The sequence below is a fragment of the Andrographis paniculata genome, unplaced genomic scaffold (genome assembly GCF_009805555.1).
Source record: "Andrographis paniculata isolate CXL003 unplaced genomic scaffold, ASM980555v1 Contig64END, whole genome shotgun sequence".
NCBI lineage: Eukaryota > Viridiplantae > Streptophyta > Magnoliopsida > Lamiales > Acanthaceae > Andrographis > Andrographis paniculata.
Genome location: NW_026137600.1, coordinates 127,482 through 150,249, shown reverse-complemented (window position 1 = coordinate 150,249; position 22,768 = coordinate 127,482). Strand labels below are relative to the sequence as shown.

General features: G+C 38.5%; 4 protein-coding genes across 5 annotated transcripts; 2 read left to right on the top strand and 2 right to left on the bottom strand.

Moving 5' to 3' along the window:
* Positions 1-4,486, top strand: LOC127261834 (serine/threonine-protein phosphatase PP2A-2 catalytic subunit). Of its 2 annotated transcripts, XM_051290247.1 has the most exons (7): positions 1-198; positions 278-654; positions 1,946-2,060; positions 2,673-2,781; positions 2,870-2,947; positions 3,786-3,977; positions 4,061-4,486. In XM_051290247.1, the coding sequence occupies exons 2-7, from the start codon at positions 402-404 to the stop codon at positions 4,232-4,234; spliced, it is 921 nt and encodes a 306-aa protein (XP_051146204.1). In that variant the 5' UTR covers positions 1-198; positions 278-401; the 3' UTR covers positions 4,235-4,486. The 2 variants fall into 2 exon arrangements, with proteins under 2 accessions (XP_051146204.1, XP_051146203.1); XM_051290246.1 differs by having other exon boundaries at positions 1-654.
* Positions 4,487-4,915: 429 nt separating this feature from the next.
* Positions 4,916-8,049, bottom strand: LOC127261736 (proline-rich receptor-like protein kinase PERK9). Its single transcript, XM_051290086.1, has 4 exons — positions 7,910-8,049; positions 6,551-6,903; positions 6,179-6,349; positions 4,916-5,870 (listed from the first exon to the last, which is right to left on the bottom strand). Exons 3-4 carry the CDS (start codon positions 6,242-6,244, stop codon positions 5,343-5,345), a joined length of 594 nt encoding a protein of 197 aa, XP_051146043.1. The 5' UTR covers positions 6,245-6,349; positions 6,551-6,903; positions 7,910-8,049; the 3' UTR covers positions 4,916-5,342.
* On the bottom strand, positions 7,850-15,219 carry LOC127261735 (DExH-box ATP-dependent RNA helicase DExH15 chloroplastic). The gene is made up of 16 exons (XM_051290085.1): positions 14,646-15,219; positions 14,199-14,374; positions 14,005-14,118; positions 13,510-13,618; positions 13,350-13,436; positions 12,767-12,885; positions 12,229-12,376; positions 11,545-12,144; positions 11,198-11,476; positions 10,874-11,080; positions 10,025-10,381; positions 9,653-9,889; positions 8,887-9,107; positions 8,650-8,749; positions 8,415-8,561; positions 7,850-8,231 (listed from the first exon to the last, which is right to left on the bottom strand). The coding sequence occupies exons 1-16, from the start codon at positions 15,162-15,164 to the stop codon at positions 8,133-8,135; spliced, it is 3,519 nt and encodes a 1,172-aa protein (XP_051146042.1). The 5' UTR covers positions 15,165-15,219; the 3' UTR covers positions 7,850-8,132.
* Positions 15,220-19,498: 4,279 nt separating this feature from the next.
* On the top strand, positions 19,499-20,793 carry LOC127261927 (probable galacturonosyltransferase-like 9). The gene has a single exon (XM_051290368.1). It carries the CDS (start codon positions 19,598-19,600, stop codon positions 20,567-20,569), a length of 972 nt encoding a protein of 323 aa, XP_051146325.1. The 5' UTR covers positions 19,499-19,597; the 3' UTR covers positions 20,570-20,793.
* The last annotated feature ends 1,975 nt before the right edge of the window (positions 20,794-22,768 follow it).

Below are 22,768 nucleotides of genomic sequence, written 5' to 3'. Positions count from 1 at the left end.
GTCACAGATCTACCAACTCTTCCTTATTTTTACATCTTCTGGAAAAAAAGAAAAAAGAAAAAAGAAAAAAAGGAATAACGAGAATTAAATTATCTTTTTTCATATTTGCTTAAAAAGTATTTTGCTGTCATTTCTGGATTTACAAGAGGGGAGTCTCAAAAAATGGGAAAACAATCTCAGAAATAGAAAATAGTAAAAGTATTTACAATTTTTTTTTTTTTTTTTTGTTTTTCAAAATCCTCCTCCTCTCTCTTTGTTGTGAAATTTCTAAATCCAGATCTCAGGTGGTCCACCGGCCGATCGGTATCGGTGCCCTTTTCGTTGTTTTCGGAATTTGAGTATCTGGATTGAGGTGCCGGCGAGGATTCGGAGAGCTAGGGAGTTGTTTGTTGGAAGAAAAAATGCCGGGTGATGGGGATTTGGATCGGCAAATAGAGCAATTGATGGAGTGCAAGCCGCTGTCGGAGGCGGAGGTCAAGGTTTTGTGCGATCAAGCGCGGGCGATTTTGGTGGAGGAGTGGAACGTGCAGCCGGTGAAATGTCCGGTTACTGTATGCGGTGATATCCATGGCCAGTTCTACGATCTGATCGAGCTGTTTCGGATTGGTGGCAACGCTCCGGATACTAATTACCTCTTCATGGGTGACTACGTCGGTGAGTTTTTTACCTTTTCTCGGGGTGGTTTGTTTGGTGATTTCGCGAGAAAACATGTTTCCTGATATGTGTTTGCCTGATAGGGTATGATATAGGGTTTCTATATTGAATGGAGGATGTGCTGTTGAACGAGGTCAATATAGAGCTGGTTATTAAGCTAAATCAACGTTTTGAGTGTTAGGTATACATAGCATTTTAAGGTGTCTTGATTGATACGCCATTTGTGCCTAACTTTCAGTTTGAAAATTTTTGTTTAATTTACAAGGAGACTTAGAGAAAACATTGCCAGTGGAAGTTGCATCCTCCAGCAAATTGTTGTTTTGATTCATCCAAAAATGCAAAGCAAGCTATTTTCTTAGCTTTTATTGCATTTATCTTCAAACTAGCAATAGGAGATTAGTTATTGTGTTCCATGCAATGCTGGAAGTTCACAGGCAGCTTGGAAATTGACAATGGTTGGTGGTGATTTGGGTTCAAGCCAATTATGTTGTATTCTTTTCTGGATGATGTTGAGCGTCAAAATTCTTTGTTGTTCGTACGAGACAAATGATAGGTGATTAGAATGCAATTGAGATGCTTATATCTTGTTAAGTTTGAGATTGCATTTTCTCTATGTACTCCAATTTTACGTTACTATGAGACTTCATATATAATATAGTCATTATTCAAACCAATTTGACCACTGTCAGCTGCTCTTTCCTTTGATTTTATTGACAACTGCAGAATAGGTTTGTTGTCACCATGTTGTTGTTAGACAAAACAATGGTTATTAGTTTATAGTTCCACACGTCATCATACTGCTGGTGCTTTTTGACATATACAATTAAAAATAACGGGTACCACAGATCATTTACGCAATTTAAAAATTCTGTTACAGCCGTGCCTCTCTATTTATTACATTTCCTTATTTAGCTAGTGTCTTTATTCGACAGGTTTTTCCGTTGGCATGAGGTTATATATCATTAATGGACACTTCTTAGACTTAATTTGGTAACAAGCCTAAGGAGCCAACGCTTGTAACTCACCGTTTTTTTACGCAACATTCCAATATTCTTCTTACAAAAGACAAAAAAAAGAAACATTAATTATCTTATATCAGGAACAATTGCGTCAGCATCACGCCACTTAGATATCATCTTTCTTAATTTTCCTTCTATTTGTTGGTAGAGTTTTGTATTTCTTTTTGTTTGTTAGTCCCTTCCCTTCTATTAACATTGAGTTTACCGCATTAACACTTGTCGCTCTATGGAAATGTACAATATCCATCTTATAAAGTATGCATTTAATGCAGATCGTGGGTACTACTCGGTGGAGACTGTCACACTTTTAGTGGCTCTAAAAGTTCGTTATCGGGATAGAATCACAATACTTAGGGGCAATCACGAAAGTCGACAAATTACTCAAGTGTGAGTACTCTGCTAATATTTGTACGACATGCTTATTAAAGTTTGAATGCACAATGGTGCCAGTGAGCTTTGGCATGACATAATGGTCCTCAAATTAAGTTGCATGATCAAGTCTTTTCAGATACATTCACATGTCGATATATTTAGTTATGTGGCTAGTAGCTAATATATTTAGAGAATAAGAAATACTGACGGATAAATGATAAATTAATAGTAGTAATTTCTCAAAAATACCTTGATAATTTTGAGAAAAAACAAAACCGAAAAGTAAGTAATTGAACAATTGAATTATCACGAGAATAAGCATACCTAGAGTTTCTCATCTTTGATGTTTCTGAGTGCCTCCCTTCAATTAGACTCACCCCGGTAATACTATAGTAAAATTTAGTTTTGCTTTTAGTTAAACTAGACACCAATAGCTTTCTAATTGATATAAAATGTCTTTCATATCATGAAGTAAGTGGCCTTTCACTCAGATCATCTAGTGAATATGATCACTAATGAGATTAGAGTGTATTGTTTATAATTCATTATCTGGACTTCCATTTGAAAATACTATACTGTTTTGAGTTTGTTTACTTTCTGGATTATTTACATATTTTTTCATGCCAGGTATGGATTCTATGATGAATGCTTGAGGAAGTATGGGAATGCCAATGTGTGGAAGTATTTTACTGATCTCTTTGATTATTTACCTTTGACAGCCCTTATTGAGAGTCAGGTAAGTAATGATTGTTCGTGCCTCTTACCTTTAAAGTTTTAATATAGCACCTCTAGGTATTTAGGTGTTTGACATTGCATTCTTGTAGGTCTTTTGTTTGCATGGAGGCCTTTCACCATCGCTTGATACCTTAGACAATATTCGAGCTTTAGATCGTGTACAAGAGGTATATACTGTTTGCGAGGATAGTATGCTTTTATAAGCCTCATTTTTTTGTTTACTATATGCTGTGTACTGTGTTCTTTTCTTCTTGACTATCATGACCTTGATACTTGACAATATAGCAACAGTAAATGCCTAGTCGATTATATTAACTCATCAACATTGTGGCTGAGAGCCTCACCCTGTATAGCATCTGTACCCAGGTGCAGGCTCTTTTTGCGGTAATAGACAACTGTATTTGCTATTTAATCAGAATTTTTCTTATTTAAAATTGGTGGGTTCTTTGCAATCTTAAATATGCCAATTAATGTGTTGCTTTGATAGACTTCAAAATTATGGATGCTGAAATTTTGTAATTGGTATATATTATGGAATCAAATTTGTATTTCTCTCATCTATAGTATTAAATAATACTGGATGAGATAATAGGTACCTGATTATTATTAGTTTCCCAGGTTTATATATATATATATATGCATAGATGTTGAAAGACTAGTATGATGTGCGAGTACATGTATTTGAATTGAGATTTGAGTAGAGGTTACAATAAGCAAAAATTGATTTAAAAATATTTTAGCGCATGGTAGTATAGCTTCCCTGGATGTGTAAACATATTAGTCATTGGTAGTAAACATGATAGTGTCTCTAACTAGTGAACATATTAATCATTTTATAAGAACTCTGCAGCTAAGCATAACAGTGTTTCTAACTAGTAAAGAACTTAATAAAACTCTAACCAATCACTGCCTAGGCTTCTAATTGTATAGCATGCTTTTGACACATTGATTTTCTTAGAAAGAAAATTGTTGATTTAGAATACCATGTTGTTTATGAACTGGTAGGTCCCACATGAAGGACCCATGTGCGATCTCTTGTGGTCCGATCCCGATGATCGTTGTGGTTGGGGAATATCACCGCGCGGAGCTGGCTACACCTTTGGACAAGACATAGCTGCTCAGTTCAACCACACCAATGGCCTCACCCTAATTTCACGCGCACATCAGCTTGTCATGGAGGGATACAACTGGTGTCAGGTTTGTCTTGGGTCTGAAATCACCCACCCACACAACACACTTGGATTGTATCACTGCTTAACTTGTTTATTTCAAATTTGCAGGACAAAAATGTGGTGACAGTCTTCAGTGCTCCCAACTACTGCTATCGCTGCGGGAACATGGCTGCAATACTTGAAATTGGGGAAAACATGGACCAGAATTTTCTTCAGTTCGACCCAGCTCCTCGACAGATTGAGCCGGACACAACGCGTAAGACACCTGATTATTTTTTGTGAATGCTGTTGTCGATAGTGCATGGTGGTTGCAGTTATGTTTCTATAGATGTGAATCTTGACCGCAGAGCACTGCTCTTCTCTGGATTATATTGTCTGCCCCATTGATTTTTCTTCTTTTTCTGAGTTGCTCTGCCCCTGACCTTAGTTATGTGCTCCAAACATTGGACCGGGGATTCCTACAGGAATGGAGTATTTTTGGCTTTGTATATGTCTTCTTATTTACTTTGTTTATTATTATTATTATTATTTTTAGTCTAGTGAAGAAATTAATGGGCATGGTATATTTTTATGCTGTGTAATTTAACAAATAGGAAGGAAATTTTACAGCGGCATTTGATTTCTTCCCCTTGTGCTGAAATCTTTTCATAGCATTGAATCTTCACATACTATCTTTTTATTTTTAGGATATTAGGGGATTGAAAGTCTTTCTTACCGCAAAGATACCTCTGTATAGATTTCATATGAGTGGTGGGTGTATAAGTAGCAAAAATTTCATGAAAAAAGTCCTCTCGATTCCAATGGAACTTAAAGAATTGCTTGTGGGATTTTTATTTTTATTTTTAAATAGTAGTATATAATGTATTCTTTGGTCGAGCGCATAAACTGATTATGTAATAATCTATGTTAATCGTTTTTCACAGTCAGAAAGCTAACATAATGCTTAGAAGATGTAATAAGCTATACAAATCTGTGGAGTAGTAATTGCTTTCAATTTGGACAAATAATTAGGGTGGTAACTTAATATAAGTTGCATTTGTCATGTCGGCTATTTTCTTAGTATGAATGCAGCATACCACTGCTGTAATGTAAATAAAAGACATTCAGATGGACCGGACCGGACCTGCTGAGTGAAAACGACAACCTTTACAATCATCATAGATATACCCACCAAATTTATACAATAGGTAATCATTACAAAATAATAATAATAATCACCCAAACAATATAATATACACATACTAAATCTCATCCTCACAAGTTTAATCCAACTTGCTGGAGCAATAGAATATACGATTTTATCGTAGTTCTTGAAGAAGATAAAGAAAGAGATTCCCCTTGCCTTCCCCGGGCACTTTACAACACAGACATCACTATCAACAAGTTCCCATCATGCCACGCTGATGATGCTATTGCTATTGCTATTGCCATTGGCGTCCCCACCCCCCCCATTAAAGCTATTGGATTGGAAGGCCAATGCCTGCCGTGTGGAAGGTGACTGTTCCTGGTTCGATGGAGGTGAGGATGATGTAGACAGGTTGAGAGACAAGGATGGAGGCTCGATGGTTGTGGCTCTGTTGAGCTTCAAATTGGTCATTTTGGAAGAAGAAGAGGGTAGAATTGGGATTGGAGTTATGGGCTCGGGTGAATTGGTGAGCTGATTGACTTGTCCAATTGAGGGGTGGTTTTCCATTTCCATGGGGGGGCTGTGGTTGTCTGTAGGGATTGGGACAGCCACAGCCACAGCCACAGCCACAGCCAGTGGAGTTATGGCCACAGGAAAAGACGACGACAGGGGAAGCTTGTCAGGATTGTTCGGGAGGAGGCTCTGCGGTGGTGGCTGAGGCTGAGGTGTGTTCTCCTGAGGCATTTGATCCTCCTTCTCCTCCTCAATTGAAGTTGAGGAAGAGCCCACAAGCTGTGTTTGAAGTTGAAGTTGAGGGTTATTCAAAAATGGCTACAGTGAAGGCATTTAAATCCAGTGCAGTATAAGAAAAGACAACTTCAATTCCTTACTTACTTGATCAATGCCCTAATGTAATAAATTAGATACAATATGTATATACTACAATCTAGGCAAAACATGTAAGGCTATCTATATTATTGAAAGCAAAACAGGTAGTTAGTTATATTAGAGTGAAATGAATGAACTGACATGGAGCAAAGAAACATGAACACTAGAATAAAAAATAAAGAGCTGTAAATCTGTAATGTGAAAGTGAATACCGACCACCGCATCAGTTGTGATGTCAAAGAGACTGGATCTCCGGCGGAGGAAGTATTTCTGAGCATGGCTTGCCACTTGACTAGGTGTCCTCGTTCTCACATAATTCCTTGAGATCCCCCTCCCCAGCTCTCTGTAGCCCTAACAAGAACAGCCTGTGCTCCTCTTCACTCCTGGTTGTAATCAAAACTCAAAGTTTACAGAGCTAGACCTAGATGCAGAGAAATATAAAATAAACCAAATCATCTCCTCCACAGACACAATGATTCCTCAGTCCAATTTTCCATTGCCGTACACGATTAATCATCCGACGAGTTCAATCGATAGATGATTTCAGGGAAAACGTAGGTAAGCCCTAGCTAGCTAGCCAGTACCTCTTTTCCGCTCACGGCTCCTCCCTGAGGGATGAACGACGTCGTCGGAGGCATATCCCGCAGCAACGTCATTGTTGGAGTCCTGAGGCTGAGGCTGGTCGAACTGAACTAGATTGTTCATACCAGCACTCTTCCTGAACGATCCTTCAATCATGACTCTCACACCAAACAGCATGAATCCTCCTATTCTTATACCGCCGTCGTCTCCGTTGGCGCCGGTTGTCTCGGAACCGGTCCCTTCCCCGGCGGCAGAGCTCCTCGAACATTTTCCATCCATGGACGCGAGCGCCGGAGCCAAATCCATACTCCACTCCATTCCACTTCGTCCGTACCGGACGATCTGCTGCAGTATGCTATGGAGCAATATCGAAAATGGAGATGACAGTAAACACACCACACCTTCTATATATAAATTTGTATTTTGTACGTCGCAACGACAGGCTTCTCTTTATATCATATTCGGTGCAGCTACAAAGTAACTTTTTTTTTTTTTTTTTATCTTATTTAATAAATATAAATTAATTTAATTAAATTTTTAATATTTGACTCACTTAATATTATTTTATTTTTTATTTTTTAAAAAATAAATATTTTTATTTATATTTAAAATTATATTTTCTCTGTCCACAAACCAATCTTAATTTTTTATTTGGAACGTCCAACAATTACTGTGTTATTTTTTTTTAAACACAAATTTTATATTTTTACATTTTATTTCATTTGTTACCTCTACCAGATAAATTTTTCTGTTCATAACAAAAAAAAACAATCATCTAAACCGTACAAATATACTTGACAATAGAAATTGAACTGAGGAAAAAATATTTTATAAAATTATTTTTAAATTAATTATAAAAAAAATTTATTTATATTTTATTTTATTATATACAAAATTTGATATACTATATTTTATTAAAATATAATACTAAAATAAAAAATACTATAATAATTTGTAAAATATATATTTTATATTTAAATACATTTTTATATATATAATATTTTTTCATAATGATTATAACATCTGTATTTACTTATTTATATATTCATTTTTGTCCGTAACCAACAATAGTAACAGGGGCATTTTCATCTTTTTCGCTATAACCTATTATAATACTGATATTAAAAAATCTAAGTGGAAAAATAAACGACAACCTTGCACCGGGACTGAGGGAGTATATATTTATATTAACAACAGTGTTATTTTTTATTATTGTATTTATTTTTATAAATTTTATAAAATATTATCAATAATATATTTATAAAAAAATTTAAAAATAAATAAAAAAACATGAACAGATATAAAAATAAATAAAATTAATTTCATCCCAAATAAAGAAATAAAATTGATTCAAAGGCTACCTCAAATTCTGGTGGCTTGAATATTTGCTTGCAGAAACAAAAGAAAGTCTTGTCGTTGGGTGACTCAGATATGTCTAAGATGGTCCCATACTGAGGATAGAAGCTAATGTAATGCAATGCAACGCAGAAGCTGCTCTCACCAAGTCTATAAGGACTCGGATCAGATTGGAGCTTATATAAGCCTGCAATGTCTCTCTCTCTCTCTCTAGATTGGCAGGCTGGCTCATCCAATCAGTTCACTAATGGGTGTACGGTCCATGACACTGGATGCTTTCACCGCATTGCTTTGCAGAATTGGGTCAATATCAGGCAGCTTCGGCACCTATTTATTATTATCGTTATTATACAAATAACACCAACATCTACGGATGAATATGATGATGATGATGTTGTTGAAGATGCACACATATATATATATATATATGTTTGCTAATAATAAATCCCGAGTATAATAATAATAAATAAACTTCTAGATACCCCTCCTCCTCCTACTGCTGCTCCTTACCTGTGCTAATAGATCAATGGTTCGACGAAAGAGGCGGGCTAGATCTCCTTCATCCATGGCACAGTCCATCATAAGCTCCCTCCAAGTTAGTCCGGAGGCCCACGCTTCCACCATGCCACTGAATTGGCTGTCCAACCAGCACTGTACCTATCCATCCATCCCTCGGCAGTTAGTTTTATTCCAACTACCAACCCATACGTGTATTTTCCAATAACAATGCTGCCTAGCTGCTTACCTTCACCCCGTGCTTTTCCTGCACTTGTATAAGTGAGTTCCTCTGTTCCTCCAACAATGCCATCACATCCATAACAGTGCTCGAGGCTTCATACATGTAGCTGAAACAGAACAAGCCGCACTTTAGTACCCTTCACACACACACACACACACATACATACATGCGTAACATGAATATTACGTGTATGTTCTAATGAACCATTAATGCATTTTTTGTATGTATCAAAGAGATGCACACCCATTGTTTTTCCATGATCTGACTTTAATTCCTTCGGAAACAAGACTTCCACAAACGGCAGCAAGCTGCGCAGGTTTCAGATCCAGTAGGATTTTATTTCTAAGTACCATGGCTAGCCAGAGTTCATTCTCTCCTCGAATTGCAGCAGCAGTTTCACCAAGGGGGAATATAACATACGAGTTGATATCCAAGGCCCTGACCTCATGTATGACGTTGCTGATCTGAACAAAAAACAGTGAAGTTGCCAGTAACAAGATTAGAAACATGCTAAAACTTATAACTGCATATCATCACAACTAGCACTGCTGCCAGAACGGCCTTCTTGAACAGTCTGTCTTTCCAAGCACACAGTAGCGGCAGTTAAACTTTCGATGAGTGTAACAACTAACAAGTAAAGATAATTATAGAGAATACTAGGCACAGAAAGCTACGTCATTCTATATTTTCATCGAGACTAGACACTGTAATATTGTATGTAACAACATTAATTCCCAGAAACCCAATGTATGGGTTTATTGCATGATCACTTAATTTAATATTCAATGCATATTGCCATGCCAGAAATACTTTATACTTGGGGCTTGAAGCCCTTTATCCAAAACAATATAGTAAAGAATAATATATATATATATATAAAGATACTAAAACTTTAATGCAGTATATCCACACTAGCTAAATTAACAGCCGAGTAAGAATCTTTTATGGTCTCTATTTCTACTAAACAGTGTTGCTGAGGGGTGTGATTATGTTTATGCATCCATCGTACCTGCAGAAATTCCTTCCAGCCAGATGGTTCAATCTGCTCCAAACGAGTGATCAAACGTTGTGATCTAGTCTTCAATCTCCGTATCTTCTCTGCAGTAAACTTAGCAACATCTAAGATCTTCTTATATTCTCTGAAGCCTTCAGTGCGTGCTATCTTTTTCTTCAGCCGTGAAACTTTGTTTCGCTGCTCCCGGTAGCATTCTACAGCATCTAAGTATGCTTCAGAGAACTCCAAAATCTAATAACATAGCAGAAAAATTATTATCAATTTAGCAATTGGATATACAGCACAAGTGTCAAATGTGTCACAATGTAGACCAGAAAGAAATTGCACTTTACCCCAAGCAGGAAATTAATTGGCTAATTGGATTACCTCATCATCTTCAGAAAGACTACTCAAGACTGGTACATTTAAACTCCAAGACCACGTCTCAAGGGATCCTTCCATCGACCAAAGAGCACCAAGTTCTGAATCAGCAACCTTTAGCCACTGCATCTCTTCCTTATCAAGAAAACTTGTCATGATTTCACGTGGCAGAGCATCACCTAGAGCCAACGGAACATTGGGAAATCCAGTTTTATAGACTGCTTTGATCCACTTTTCTGTGAACAAGTACCAAGAGTTGTCCGAACCAAGAGCCACATGGTAAGATGGTTCTATGTCATCTTCAGATTTGGCATCACTTGAAAATTTTTCCTTATTTATTGCAAAAGAATCAGACTCCTGTACCTGCCAGGTCCAGGAAAATTAGAAGAAAAACATAGCAAGAAATTTCATTTAAACATGCAGCTACAATGTTCTACAGCAACTTGGAAATTGTGATTCCTAATCACTGAAGTACCTCAAAAACATACAAAAACACCAAACTTCAATGCATACTTAAAAGAGGAAACTTACATATCATCATAAAAACGTTAAACTATATGTTTTGAGCCAAGATGCCATTCTGTAACTTCATCTTCTGCGCAAATAGTTTCTAGGAAATAATACCAACCAGTAGAAAGGAACACTTAAGTAAATTAAATTCCAGAAGAACCAAGCATATTCGTAATGAGCTAGACTAATTTTTCATGTAATTGCCTGCAGTCAAAGAACCTAGGATGCTTGCAACTTCAGCATAGGTCACACTGCCATTCTTTTGGTGATTTTATTGAGTAAAAGAGATCATTAGTTTTAAGTTAACCAAAAGGGGAGTGGAAATCTTGATTAATTCGTGCTTACCATATCTTTTACTTTTGAAGTGTTCAAAGAATCAACCTTCCTCAAATAAACAGCAGGAATTTGATGCCTTACTCCATCTGAATCAGTATGCTGAAGACACATAAAAGGTAAATGTTCATTCCCAAGACCATCCAGTACTGGTTTCAAGGAAAATATCCTCTCAAATTCCATTCTTCTGCGAAGTTCCGTCCTAATGCGTTTTTCTGCCTAAAAGGATAAGATAATATAGAATCCATTAGATCACATAAAATAAGAAGTCTATGATCTAAGTGTAAAGATCACACAGAAATATTTAACCCCGGAAAAAATTGGTCAGTGAGATACCCTTAGTTCTTCCTGAAGATCAGAAATCTCCTTGTAAGCTTTTTGTGACAACTGTTTCCGGGTTTTCCGATCAATAGCATCATCCGTAATTTCTGAAGTTAGCATCTGTATCTCATTTTCTATTCTAGCAAGCTCCTCCTTTGAAGCAACCATGACGTTGCTCCCTACATAATTTCCAAAGCTTTGTTCAATGAGCTTCCTTGCCTCTTCCAATGTTCGTCCAGTGTGTGCAATGTTCGAGTCATTTGACTCATGTGAACTACGTGTAATTTTTGCCCCCTGTAAAGATGGTATAAGATATTTGTAAAATAAAATATACAGTTAAGAACAGAAGGATGAGGCCATACAGCAAGTAGATTAAGAACCATCCCATAAGAAGCTGTGAATTGTGACACAAGTGGATCAAGCCCAGCAAAAAGGACTTTGCAGCACTCTTCAGCTCCTTCATATGGAGTCTGAACAAGAACAACATGGCCCTTCTTATCGATTCCTCTACGACCAGCACGTCCTGCCATTTGGAACAGTTCATTTGAACTAAGCAAAGTGCGGCCACTTTCTATCCTTTTGCTCAGGGATGAAATAACAGCTGTTCTTGCAGGCATGTTGATTCCAGCAGCAAGAGTTTCAGTAGCAAAAACAACCTTCAAGAGTCCCTTTTGAAAAAGATCTTCAATAAATGATTTCCACAGAGGAAGACAACCAGCATGATGGGCAGCCACCCCTCGAAGAAGACCTTTTTCAGACGATTCTCTCACTGCATCAGGATACCGAGCACGAAACCTCTTTAGTGCCAACTCTACTTCAGTTATCTCACATTCATCCAAAAGCTTGCACTGCTCAAGGTATTGAACAGCTGCATCACAACCTTTTCTGCTAAAGATGAACCAAACTGCCGGAAGCATATCCCGTGCTTTAAATTGCCATAATGTATCAATAATTTGAGGGACCTAGAACAATAAAATCATAAATAACAATAATTTTGATTGAGATACAGATATCAACTGAAAGGTTACAAAACCACTTCTCCATACCTGTGAACGGCGAATAGAATTCATATCATTCTTTGAAAGTGCAGGCACATCAAACTGAGGTTTTCTTGATTTCCTTCTTCTAGACCAATTATCATTGTATGGGTTAGCTCCTGATGAATCAAGTTGTAACTGGCTGAAAGACAGTCTCCTGTTCCATTGAAACATAAACAATCCGAATTTAGTGAGTTCCATAAATGTTTCCGCTACATCCTCAAACAAAACCATATGAGATTAACTTCTCAAGATCAGCATGGATATCCTGCAGCAAAAGAAGCTCAATATTGAACATGAGGGAATCCGTGTATGCTGGGACATCTGTCCACAGGAAACAAGAGGCATGCACATTGCTCTAACATCCTATTCTTATCAATAGAAATGGTCTCATGGAGAAATATAACAATGAAAAACCGCTAAGCCTACAATAAAAAAAAAAAAAAATAAAAAAAAAAAGAGATATTCCCGTAAGGTATGGCCTGGTGGTGTGGGGGTTGGACTTGTGACCGAAAGAGGTAAGAGTAACACAGTAGCTAAAAAACACCTGTTCATGCCAGTGCCTTTCTCATTGAGAAGAGGTAACAGTGCTGTCTTTGTTGAAAAGTGCCAAGTCAATGGAACTGGACGCTTAGATGAGGTAACTAGCTCAGTTGTCCCATGAATCTTGAAAACCAGCACAAAAGAAACAGAGGATCAGATACAAAAGGAAAATGAGCAAGGGATAAGAAGACAATAAAGAGAGTAGAAATATTGCTAGTTGTAAATTGTATAGTTAAGAAACCTGTTGGAGATAAACAAGGAAAATACAAGGCAAAAATGTCAGGTTTGAAAATTCATGCAGGATCAATTCTATGATTTAGTTATTACAATACAATCCTGCCATCATGTCCATGTACATGGACCAAGAAAGACAATAGTTATGTTGGGAAATTACTTAATAAGTAAATTTACAATCTTTGATAAGGGACCAACCACTAAAAGTTACCATAAGATAAAGAGTGATACTAGTATTTGATGTTCTAAACAAAATCAAGATTCAAACATACATCATTCCAAGATGTTGCAGCATTTAAATATCAAACCAAGAATTCTTAAAGGAACTTTTGAAGCACCATTAATAGAATTACCTGACCGATCCAACCGGCCAATTCATCTGGGTTGGCAACAGTAGCTGATAAACAAATAAGTTGCACCTCTTTGGGGCAATAAATCACCTACATAAGTAAAGATTAGCAATGGATACAGATATTAAATTGTCAATTTCTGCACGTACAAAAAACTACTCACAATCTCTTCCCACACTGTACCGCGAGATATATCACTCAAATAATGCACTTCATCCAAGACAATCACATCCAAATGGGAAAGTGCGCTTTCAGAAGAAGCCATTCCAACGCTGAATCACAAACTAATCCATTAAGAAAAAACAGATGTAGGATCAATTAATTGTATTAAAATAACGTGCAGTGTGCGTAACTGTTGAACTGGACAGCATATCTTAGAAATATTAATGGCAATGTATCAACTCAGATGTACCTAATAATATGATTGAAGAATAAAAAAAAAATAATAAGTAAAAGAAAAAAGAGAAAGAAGAAGAAGAAGAAGAAGAAAACTATGGGTACATTGAAGAGAACACAATGACTCTTCAATGTCAAAGAATAAGATGTGGGCTTAAGCTTATTACCAACAATTAAGAATCTATTCTTCATTAGGGTCTCAATTGATCATCAACAAAAAATCAGAGAAGAAACTTGAGAAGAATCAAAATAGTGTGATAACCTTTGATACATCATGTTGCGCAATATCTCTGTTGTCATTATCAAAATTTGAGCATCTCTGTTAATTGCAGTATCTCCAGTAAGGAGGCCGACATTATTATCACCAAATGTATCACTGTGAAACCAAACATTACCAAGTAATATTTCAATAACTTGGAAGCTTCCATGAGGAGTAACATAATAAAAATAACATACCGGAAGTCTCGAAACTTCTGGTTTGACAAAGCTTTGAGAGGAGTAGTGTAAAATATTTTTTTTCCTCGGGCTACAGTGGCAACTGCTGCAGCTTCAGCAATTAAGGTTTTTCCGCTGCTAGTTGGTGCAGAAACTACTACTGAAGAACCCCTTAAGAATGCTTGAATTGCCATTCTCTACAAAAAAGCCAAACATAAAATTTTACAGTCTTCGCTAGCATACATATTTTTGTAAAGGCAACTTCAAAGACAATGCAACCAAAACACTTGAAATTACCGTCATTTTTTTCTTTTGAAAACTAAAATATTTACCACTGTTCTAGCTACAATCTGTGATGAAGCTGTCTTTTTAGGTGAATGTTGTTATGCCCAACCACAACTTACAAAGCAAAAACACTAAAGCTCAAAGGCCAACTCGTTTCCCTATTTGATCAATCGAGGGAAGAACCTGAAATTTATCAATTCTGAAGTTGTAAATGGAAGCCAGCTCTTCGACGTCAAGAATCTCCTCACCAAACTCCCGCACTTCATTCCTAATCCTCTCCACCCTCTGCCACTTTGCCTCTTGATATCCCGACTCACTGCCGACAACACCGCCACTCTCTTCCGAAACGGTGTCCTCTTCTTCATCCTCCTCTTCCAACTCACTGCCTTCCCCAATTTCATCGGACGCGGCGCCGTACTCTTCGGCCGCGACGTCATAATCGTCATCCTCGTCATCGGATTCAACCTCGTTTTCATCTTCAGAGAGCTGAGAAGAGGATTCAGTGGGGAAATGCGAACCCGGAAACTTGTAGGATGCGGTGCAGCGAGAATACTTGGTGGAGCTAAACAAGCATAAGCGCAGATGTAGGAAGCGGGTGAAAGGGCCGACTAGGGCGAAAGACGAGAGAGCGTTGGCACCATCAGCAGCAGCCGGGGAAAATGAAGAATGGGAAATAGAGAAGAGCGGGGAGCAAGCATACATGGCGGGAGGGGATGGGGAGGGAGAGAATCTCCGAAGGAATTGTCTCGTATTTGTATTTGTATTCTGTTGGAGATATTTATATGTATGTATGTATGTATCAAGATAAAATGCAGCAGGCATTCAGGCAGGCAGCCATTCGTATCAATTTTACATGGGTCGGATCGGGTTGGATGATGGATCATCTATCCAGTAGTAAATATTTATATTTCTAATTCTAGCCTAGATAAGGTAGCTACCCTTGTCTCTTTGCAGAGCTCCTAAAAAAATTAGCAGAAAATTAGCGGATCGCGACCTTGTTGGTTCGGCTTGTTGGAGCTTGCTAAAAGCTCTATTCTTAAATTAAACAAGCTGAACGCGACTGTATATTTTGGCTAGAATTTATTCGTAAATATTCAATAATATTTATTAGAAAAATTAAATTAATAATTTTATAATTAATTATATCTTTATAAATATTATATTTCATTATTTTTTTATTTAAATTTATTGATAAAAATTATAATTATTATTAACAGAATTTAATTATTTTTTAATTTAAATAAATAAAATAAAATTTCTCTTAACAGACCGAGGCGAGCCGAACACGAACAAAAAAAAATTATTAAACGAGTCGAGCTCAAACAAAAATTTCGGCTAGTATCTCTTAACCGTGTGTCATACACGTGTCTCATACTAACGTCTTCGAATAATACCACTTGGATGATCCGGATAGAAGTATTTTGGACACACAAGAGTTGTGGGAGTCCGTTGAACCACCGGACAACATGGAGGTCGATGCAAAGAAGAGTAAATCAACAAGAGCTTTCATTTTTCAAGAGTTACCGAAGGACGTTCTACTACAAATGGCCAAGAAAAAAACGGCATGAGAAGTGTGAGATTCATTGAAGTTACATTACCTTGGGGCTAAACGAGTGCAGAGGGTGCGATTACACACGCTGAAAAGTGAGTTTGAGGCTCTTCAGATGAAGGATGGGGAAACTATCGATGAATTCACCGGAAAATTGAGTGGGATGATGTCAAAATTCAACAGCCTTGGGGCGACACTTGAGGATGGTGTTCTTATGAGAAAATTGCTCAATTCAATCCCCGACAAGTACCTACGGTTGGTGGCTTCGATTGAGCAATATTCAGATATTGACTCCATGATGTTCGGTATAACTATCGGTAGATTGGAGGCTTATAAAGATAGACTGCGACTCCGAAGTTGTAATGGAAGGAGAAAGGGGACGAAGCAAATTTGGTTGAAACGCAAAAACAAGAACAAATTTTGTTACTTAGAATCTACGAAGAGAAAAAAAATCTGCTATTCTATTGAATGAGAAGAATGTATGTCCTAGCATAATTGAAAAGATTGGTGAGACTAAGGAAAATGTTTGTTAAGTTGATAATGGCATGCAAACAATCATATGATTGAAACACGAAGATTCTTTGCAGAGTCGGGACAAAAAAGTCACTGTCAAGGTTCGTCTTGGGGACGATTCTAAGGTTCAAATCGCAAACAAATGGTCAATTTTGTTGAAGTGCAAGAATGGAGAATAACAACTCATCTCGGAGGTATATTTTATCTCGGCTTTACGTAGTAATGTTTTGAGTCATGGACAAATGAATAAATTGGGATACAAAGTTGAGATGATGAACAAATTTTTAAAGATTCATGATGATGTTGATCGTCTAATTATGAGGGTAGAACAATCAAGAAATCGATTGTATAAGATTGCACTCCAAACTACTCAACCTGTTTGTCTAACGGTGAATCTCGATAATAAAGCATAGATGTGGCATGCTCGATTGGGTCGCGTGAATATTCGTATAATCGAGTGGATGGTTCGATATGAACTGGTTTGTGGCGATCCCATTATACAACCTACGTAAGTTTGCGATGGACATATGATTGCAAAACAATCGAGACATTCGTTTTCAAAACAAGCTCAATGCCAGGCAAGTCGACCTCTTGAATTAGGTTCATGCGGATCTTTCCTCTTTCAACAAGAAGAACCGTTCGAATTACTCTTGCAACAAAATCGAACCGAATGCTTCAAGAAAAGATGCACTGAACAAAAATAATTGAAAATTTGGGGATAACTTACAGCGGCGTGGGTAATCAAATTAGAGATCCTGGTCTCCCCTATTTCAACAAGAAGAACCATTAATGAACCTGAACAAGAATGGGGTTCAATTAGTTCATGCAACATATCGCCAATCATCAAATTCGCTTGCGGAAATGGATGGAGAAGACGACGTCGGATTGGGAGGCGATCGATAGATTTCATTTCGGAGAATCAGCGGTCCCATGGAGCGTAGGGTCGGGTGAAGACAGGCGGCCTTGAGGAGGTGTGATCCAACCCAGTTTAGACTCCCCTAAGTGACCCAATTGAGAGCCGCGGCGAAGGAAGGAAGGGAAACTGACTCAACCCTGAATCGTCCGTCAGTCCGCCAAGAGAAGAAATTGGGAGAGGGAGAGAAATTTGCTTTATCTCCGAGAGACACTAACCAGCTAATTATAATTAGCTCTTGTTTTGAATCTTTAGAATAATTTTGTAAGTTGTTTCCAACGGTAATACAGTTAAATTAGGACTCTAACGTACTCTTTAAAATGGTAAAGATATTTTAGTCCTTTACATTCTACTTTATACCCGCCTTAATTCTTGTGCCAAGACAATTCTTTTTGGGACGAGGGGAGTATTAAAATTATATAAAATTTTATTTTATATGTTTGCTCATGAAAATTTGATTAGATCCGCTGATTGTTATATTACATAAGATCCTTTAATAGAAGTGAACTTTTAAAAACTTTTCAGAACAATAAAAAATAATTTCTTCTTCTCAATTTTACACTTATTATATACACAATAATTTATGAAATATATGATTAATAAATAATTTAAAATATATTAATAAATTTAATTATAATATAATACAAATAATTTTTATATTATACATGTATAATTTTTATATATTTAATTTATTTGATATATGTGAATATAAAAAATATATACTCCCTCCGTCATTCAAATGTATGCTCATTTGATCTGACAAGAGTTTTAATAAAAGACTTTTAATTTTTCTTTTTATAGGAAAAAAAAGTATAAAAATAGAATAATTTTTTACTTAAAAAAAATAAGAATATTTTTCGATGACAACTCAAAAAAAAAATAAACATATATTTGAACGACGAACGAGGGAGTAGTATAATTTAGTGGTGCAGTTTAATGTGCAATAATTTATTTGTAGAAGGAAAAAAAAATAGAGGCATAGGCGCAGCCTCGTTCATGCTTTTCTTTTATCTCCTCTTAAAACTTTACTATTTTTATTTTTTTTTTCCCAATTGGTGCAAATAACTAATAATTTTCTTTTCCAATGTGAAGGCGAAAAGTCATTAAAAAGACTATATTTGGATGAAAAATTGTTTGGATCACAAAAGATTACTTGTACGGTTCATTTAATAGACGCGTTTTTTTTTTTCTTTGTTTTCAAATTGTTGTGTTTCCTTTTAGCTATGGCGCCCGCACACACAACAATCCTACACTTAATTATCGGCTGAGGCTCCCCCTCCCCCTTAATGGTTGGATCATTATTTCCACCAATTCTATACCTATACCATTGCCATTCTCTAAATACAACTAACTAATCTTCTTTCATTAAATTAACATGATTGCTATTTATAGATAAAAGGGGCAACATACACAAATACTGTAACAGTTAGTTCACTCTTGTGTTCCGGAGAATATGAATCCAGTGCTGAATGAAATGTAAATTATATATAATATCTTCATTTTCATAATTCATTTTTATAATTAAAAGTAAATAATACGTAGTATATAAGAGATTCAGCAACATGGAATGGACTGAATTTAAATTTAGTACCTGATCCGATCCCTGCGGTTCTCTCGATCCTCTCCTGCCCCTACTCCAGCTCCTGCTCCGTGTACTTAGGTAAGAGAAGGTTAGGTAGCGCCTAAGACTCCCTCTCTAATAAACCCCCAGATCCTATCCCATCTCATCTCATCTCATCTCACCTCTTCTCTCATGTGCGCACAACAGAACCCCCAAAACACTCAACAAATTAATGAAACACACCAAAACCCACTAAAAACTAGCTCGATTCTTCTGTCTCATCTCACGGGACTCTCTCAGACAGACAGACAGGATTAATGCAATCTTGAAGCGTAGTGTAGTGTAGTGTAGTGTATGGTGCTCTGTGTGTGTGTTTTTTCAAGATGCCGTCACCGTCCCCCATCTTCATCTCCATATTCTCCGCCGCCGATGTATTATTATTCCTCCTCCTCATCCTTTCCTCGCCCTCGTTCACTTGTCTGGGAATCCCTCCTACTCCCCACGACCCCAGCGATCGATTCGGATTCGCCGAGGCGCCGGAGTATCGGAACGGCGTCGAATGCCCGCCGGCCGCCGGCGCCTCGATCATCCACGTGGCGATGACGCTCGACTCGGAGTACCTCCGCGGCTCAGTGGCGGCGGTGCACTCCGTCCTCCGCCACGCCTCCTGCCCGGAGAACATATTCTTCCACTTCATAGCCGCCGAGTTCGACCCGGCCCCGCCGCGGGTGCTGAGCCGGCTCGTCCGGTCCATCTACTCGTCGCTGAGTTTCAGGGTGTACATTTTCCGGGAAGACGCCGCCATCGTCAGCCTGATATCAGCCTCCGTCAGATCCGCCCTGGAGAACCCGCTCAACTACGCCCGGGGCTACCTGGGGGACATACTCGACCCGGCGGTCAAGCGGGTCATATACCTGGACTCCGACCTCATAGTGGTCGACGACATCAAGAAGCTGTGGGAGGCCCGGATCGGCGCCGGAAGGGCCATTGCGGCGCCGGAGTACTGCCGGGCGAATCTCAGCAAGTACTTCACGGACGCCTTCTGGTCGGAGCCGCGGTGGGCGCGGGTGCTGGCGGCCGCGGGGGGGCGGCGGCCGTGCTACTTCAACACGGGGGTGATGGTGATGGAGCTGGGGCGGTGGAGGGAGGGGCGGTTCCGGGAGGAGATCGAGAGGTGGATGGGGGTGCAGAGGAGGAGGAGGAGGATATACGAGCTGGGGTCGCTGCCCCCGTTCCTGCTGGTGTTCGCGGGGAGGGTGGAGGGGATCGATCACCGGTGGAACCAGCACGGGCTCGGGGGGGACAACGTGGCGGGGGCGTGCAGGGCTCTGCACCCGGGCCCGGTGAGCCTGCTCCACTGGAGCGGGAAGGGCAAGCCCTGGGTGAGGCTGGACCAGGGCCGCCCCTGCCCCTTGGACCATCTCTGGCTGCCCTACGACTTGTACAGGAGGTGGAAGAGGAGCGGAGAGGGACAGGGAGCAGGAAGAAGAAGGAAGAAAGACGAAGAACTGCCAGCAACACCAACACCCACACCCACACGAGCGATAGAGAAATGGATCGTGGATAGATAAAGATACAGGATTATACTACAATATCTTAGGCACGCGGGCATTGACATAACAGGCATAGATAGGCACAGGCATATAGGCTTAGACTGTACAATTAGTTCATTACCAGTAAACCGTTTTTCTGTTGAAAACGAATCTAAAACACCTCGCTCGCTCGCTCGCTCGCCCGCTGACACTGTAACAAACAATTAGTTAATGTGTCGATCTCGTCGGCAATTCATTGATCTGTTCGATTGATTGATTGATTACGAGGGTACGTTTCTTTTGCCATTTTTACTATCTAGTATTTGTTTCTCGAATCTTATAAGATAACGAGAAAGAAAGTAAATAAAGAATATAGTTATTTTACGTAGTTTGGTAACGATGTGTCAACTTACATCGACGGACAGAAATCAGAGAGATTTTATTATACTGATTCAGATAGTTATAATTATGTCATACGACTAGTAACTATAATTATCTATTTATAAGCACCCAAAAACACCTTAAATCATAAGTCTATTTGTTATTAATTAGAATAAGCCCAAAAGAAACCCTACCAATTGAACCAATTGAAACAGTCATTTCGCTTTGCTTTTGGGTCGGATACACCGCTAAATCCAAGTCGTTTTAACAATCTCCACATTGACTTGGAGTTTCTCCAACCGCCAAAGATTCGTCAGTATCCCTCAGTCGTCTCCTTCTTGCCAGATGCCCCGAGAGGGCTTTACCTCCTATGAATATTCACCAAGTTCAAGTAGTGCTCGAACTTCTCCGTCGGTAGCGCCTTTGTCAACATATCAGTTGGATTATATTCTGTAGCTATTTTCTAAATAGAAAATATGTCTTCCTCCAGAACATCACGGATAAAATTCAACCTTACATTAATATGTTTGGTTATCTCATGATACACCGGATTTTTAGCCAAACTCAAAGCACTCTTACTATCACAGAATAACACCGATTTCTCCATCTTCGGACTCAAACTCTGCACCAGACCATGTAATCAGATATCCTTCTTAATATCTTCAATCATTGACATGTATTCCGCCTTAGTTGTCGACAATGCAACTGTAGGTTATAAAGTAGACTTCCAACTGACTGCACATTCAAACAGAGTGAAGATAAAGCAAGTCAGTGATCTTCATTTCACCTAGTCACCCTCGTAATCAGAGCCTGCATAGCCAACCAGACCATCACCATGGCCTTTATCATCATATATTAGACAAATATCGCAAGATCCACTTTACAGCTCCCCTGTGAACTTTATCCGGATTAGCCATAAACCTACTCACCGCACTAACCGCATAAGCGAGATCCGGTCTCGTACATACCATCGCATACATAAGACTTCCAACTGCACTTGAATATGGAACCGTCTTCATGTAGCTAACCTCTTCATTTGTAGCCGGTATAGTGCTTCGATCAAGTTTAAAGTGTGCCGCCAAAGGGGTATTTACCCGTTTGGACTGATCAACAAAGAATAACTGCAAAACTTTCTCAATATACTTTTCTTGAGAAACCCATAGTCGTCCTGCTTCTCTATCACAATCTCCACACCTAGTATTTTCTTTGCCGCACCCAAATCCTTCATCTCAAATTCACCCTTTAGTAGAGCCTCAAGTCATTAATTACAGCCATGTTTTTAGCTGTAATTAACATATCATCCACATACAACAACAGATACACAAAGGAATCAATAGAATGCATGGCATCTAAATATTCTTATATTAGAGTAATCAGAGGGTTTACCGGACCATACCTATTGATGAGTCTTTAAGTCAATTGCAGTTGATGGAAATCTATTAACCATATAGCTAGCACTGTTAACTGCTTCAACCCCGAATTGCTTAGATAAGCCAACAAATATGCGCATACACCTAGCACGCGTCATGAGGGTTTGGTTCATTCGCTTGCAACTCCATTTTTTTATGGTGTGTGCCGTATAGTGCAGTGTCTCACTATACCTTATTTCTTGCAGAAATCATCAAATGGAGCGTTGCAGAACTCCAATCCATTATCAGTTCTTAGAGTCTTGACCTGTTTACCCGTCTGTTTTTCAACCATGGTCTTCTACTCTTTAAACTTCCTAAATACCTCATCTTTAGTCTTCAGAAAGTACAACCAGACTTTTCTCGAATAATCATCTATGAAAGTAACAAAGTAAGAACACCCACCCTGCGATTTCACCGGAGAGGGACCTCATAAATTTGAATGAACATA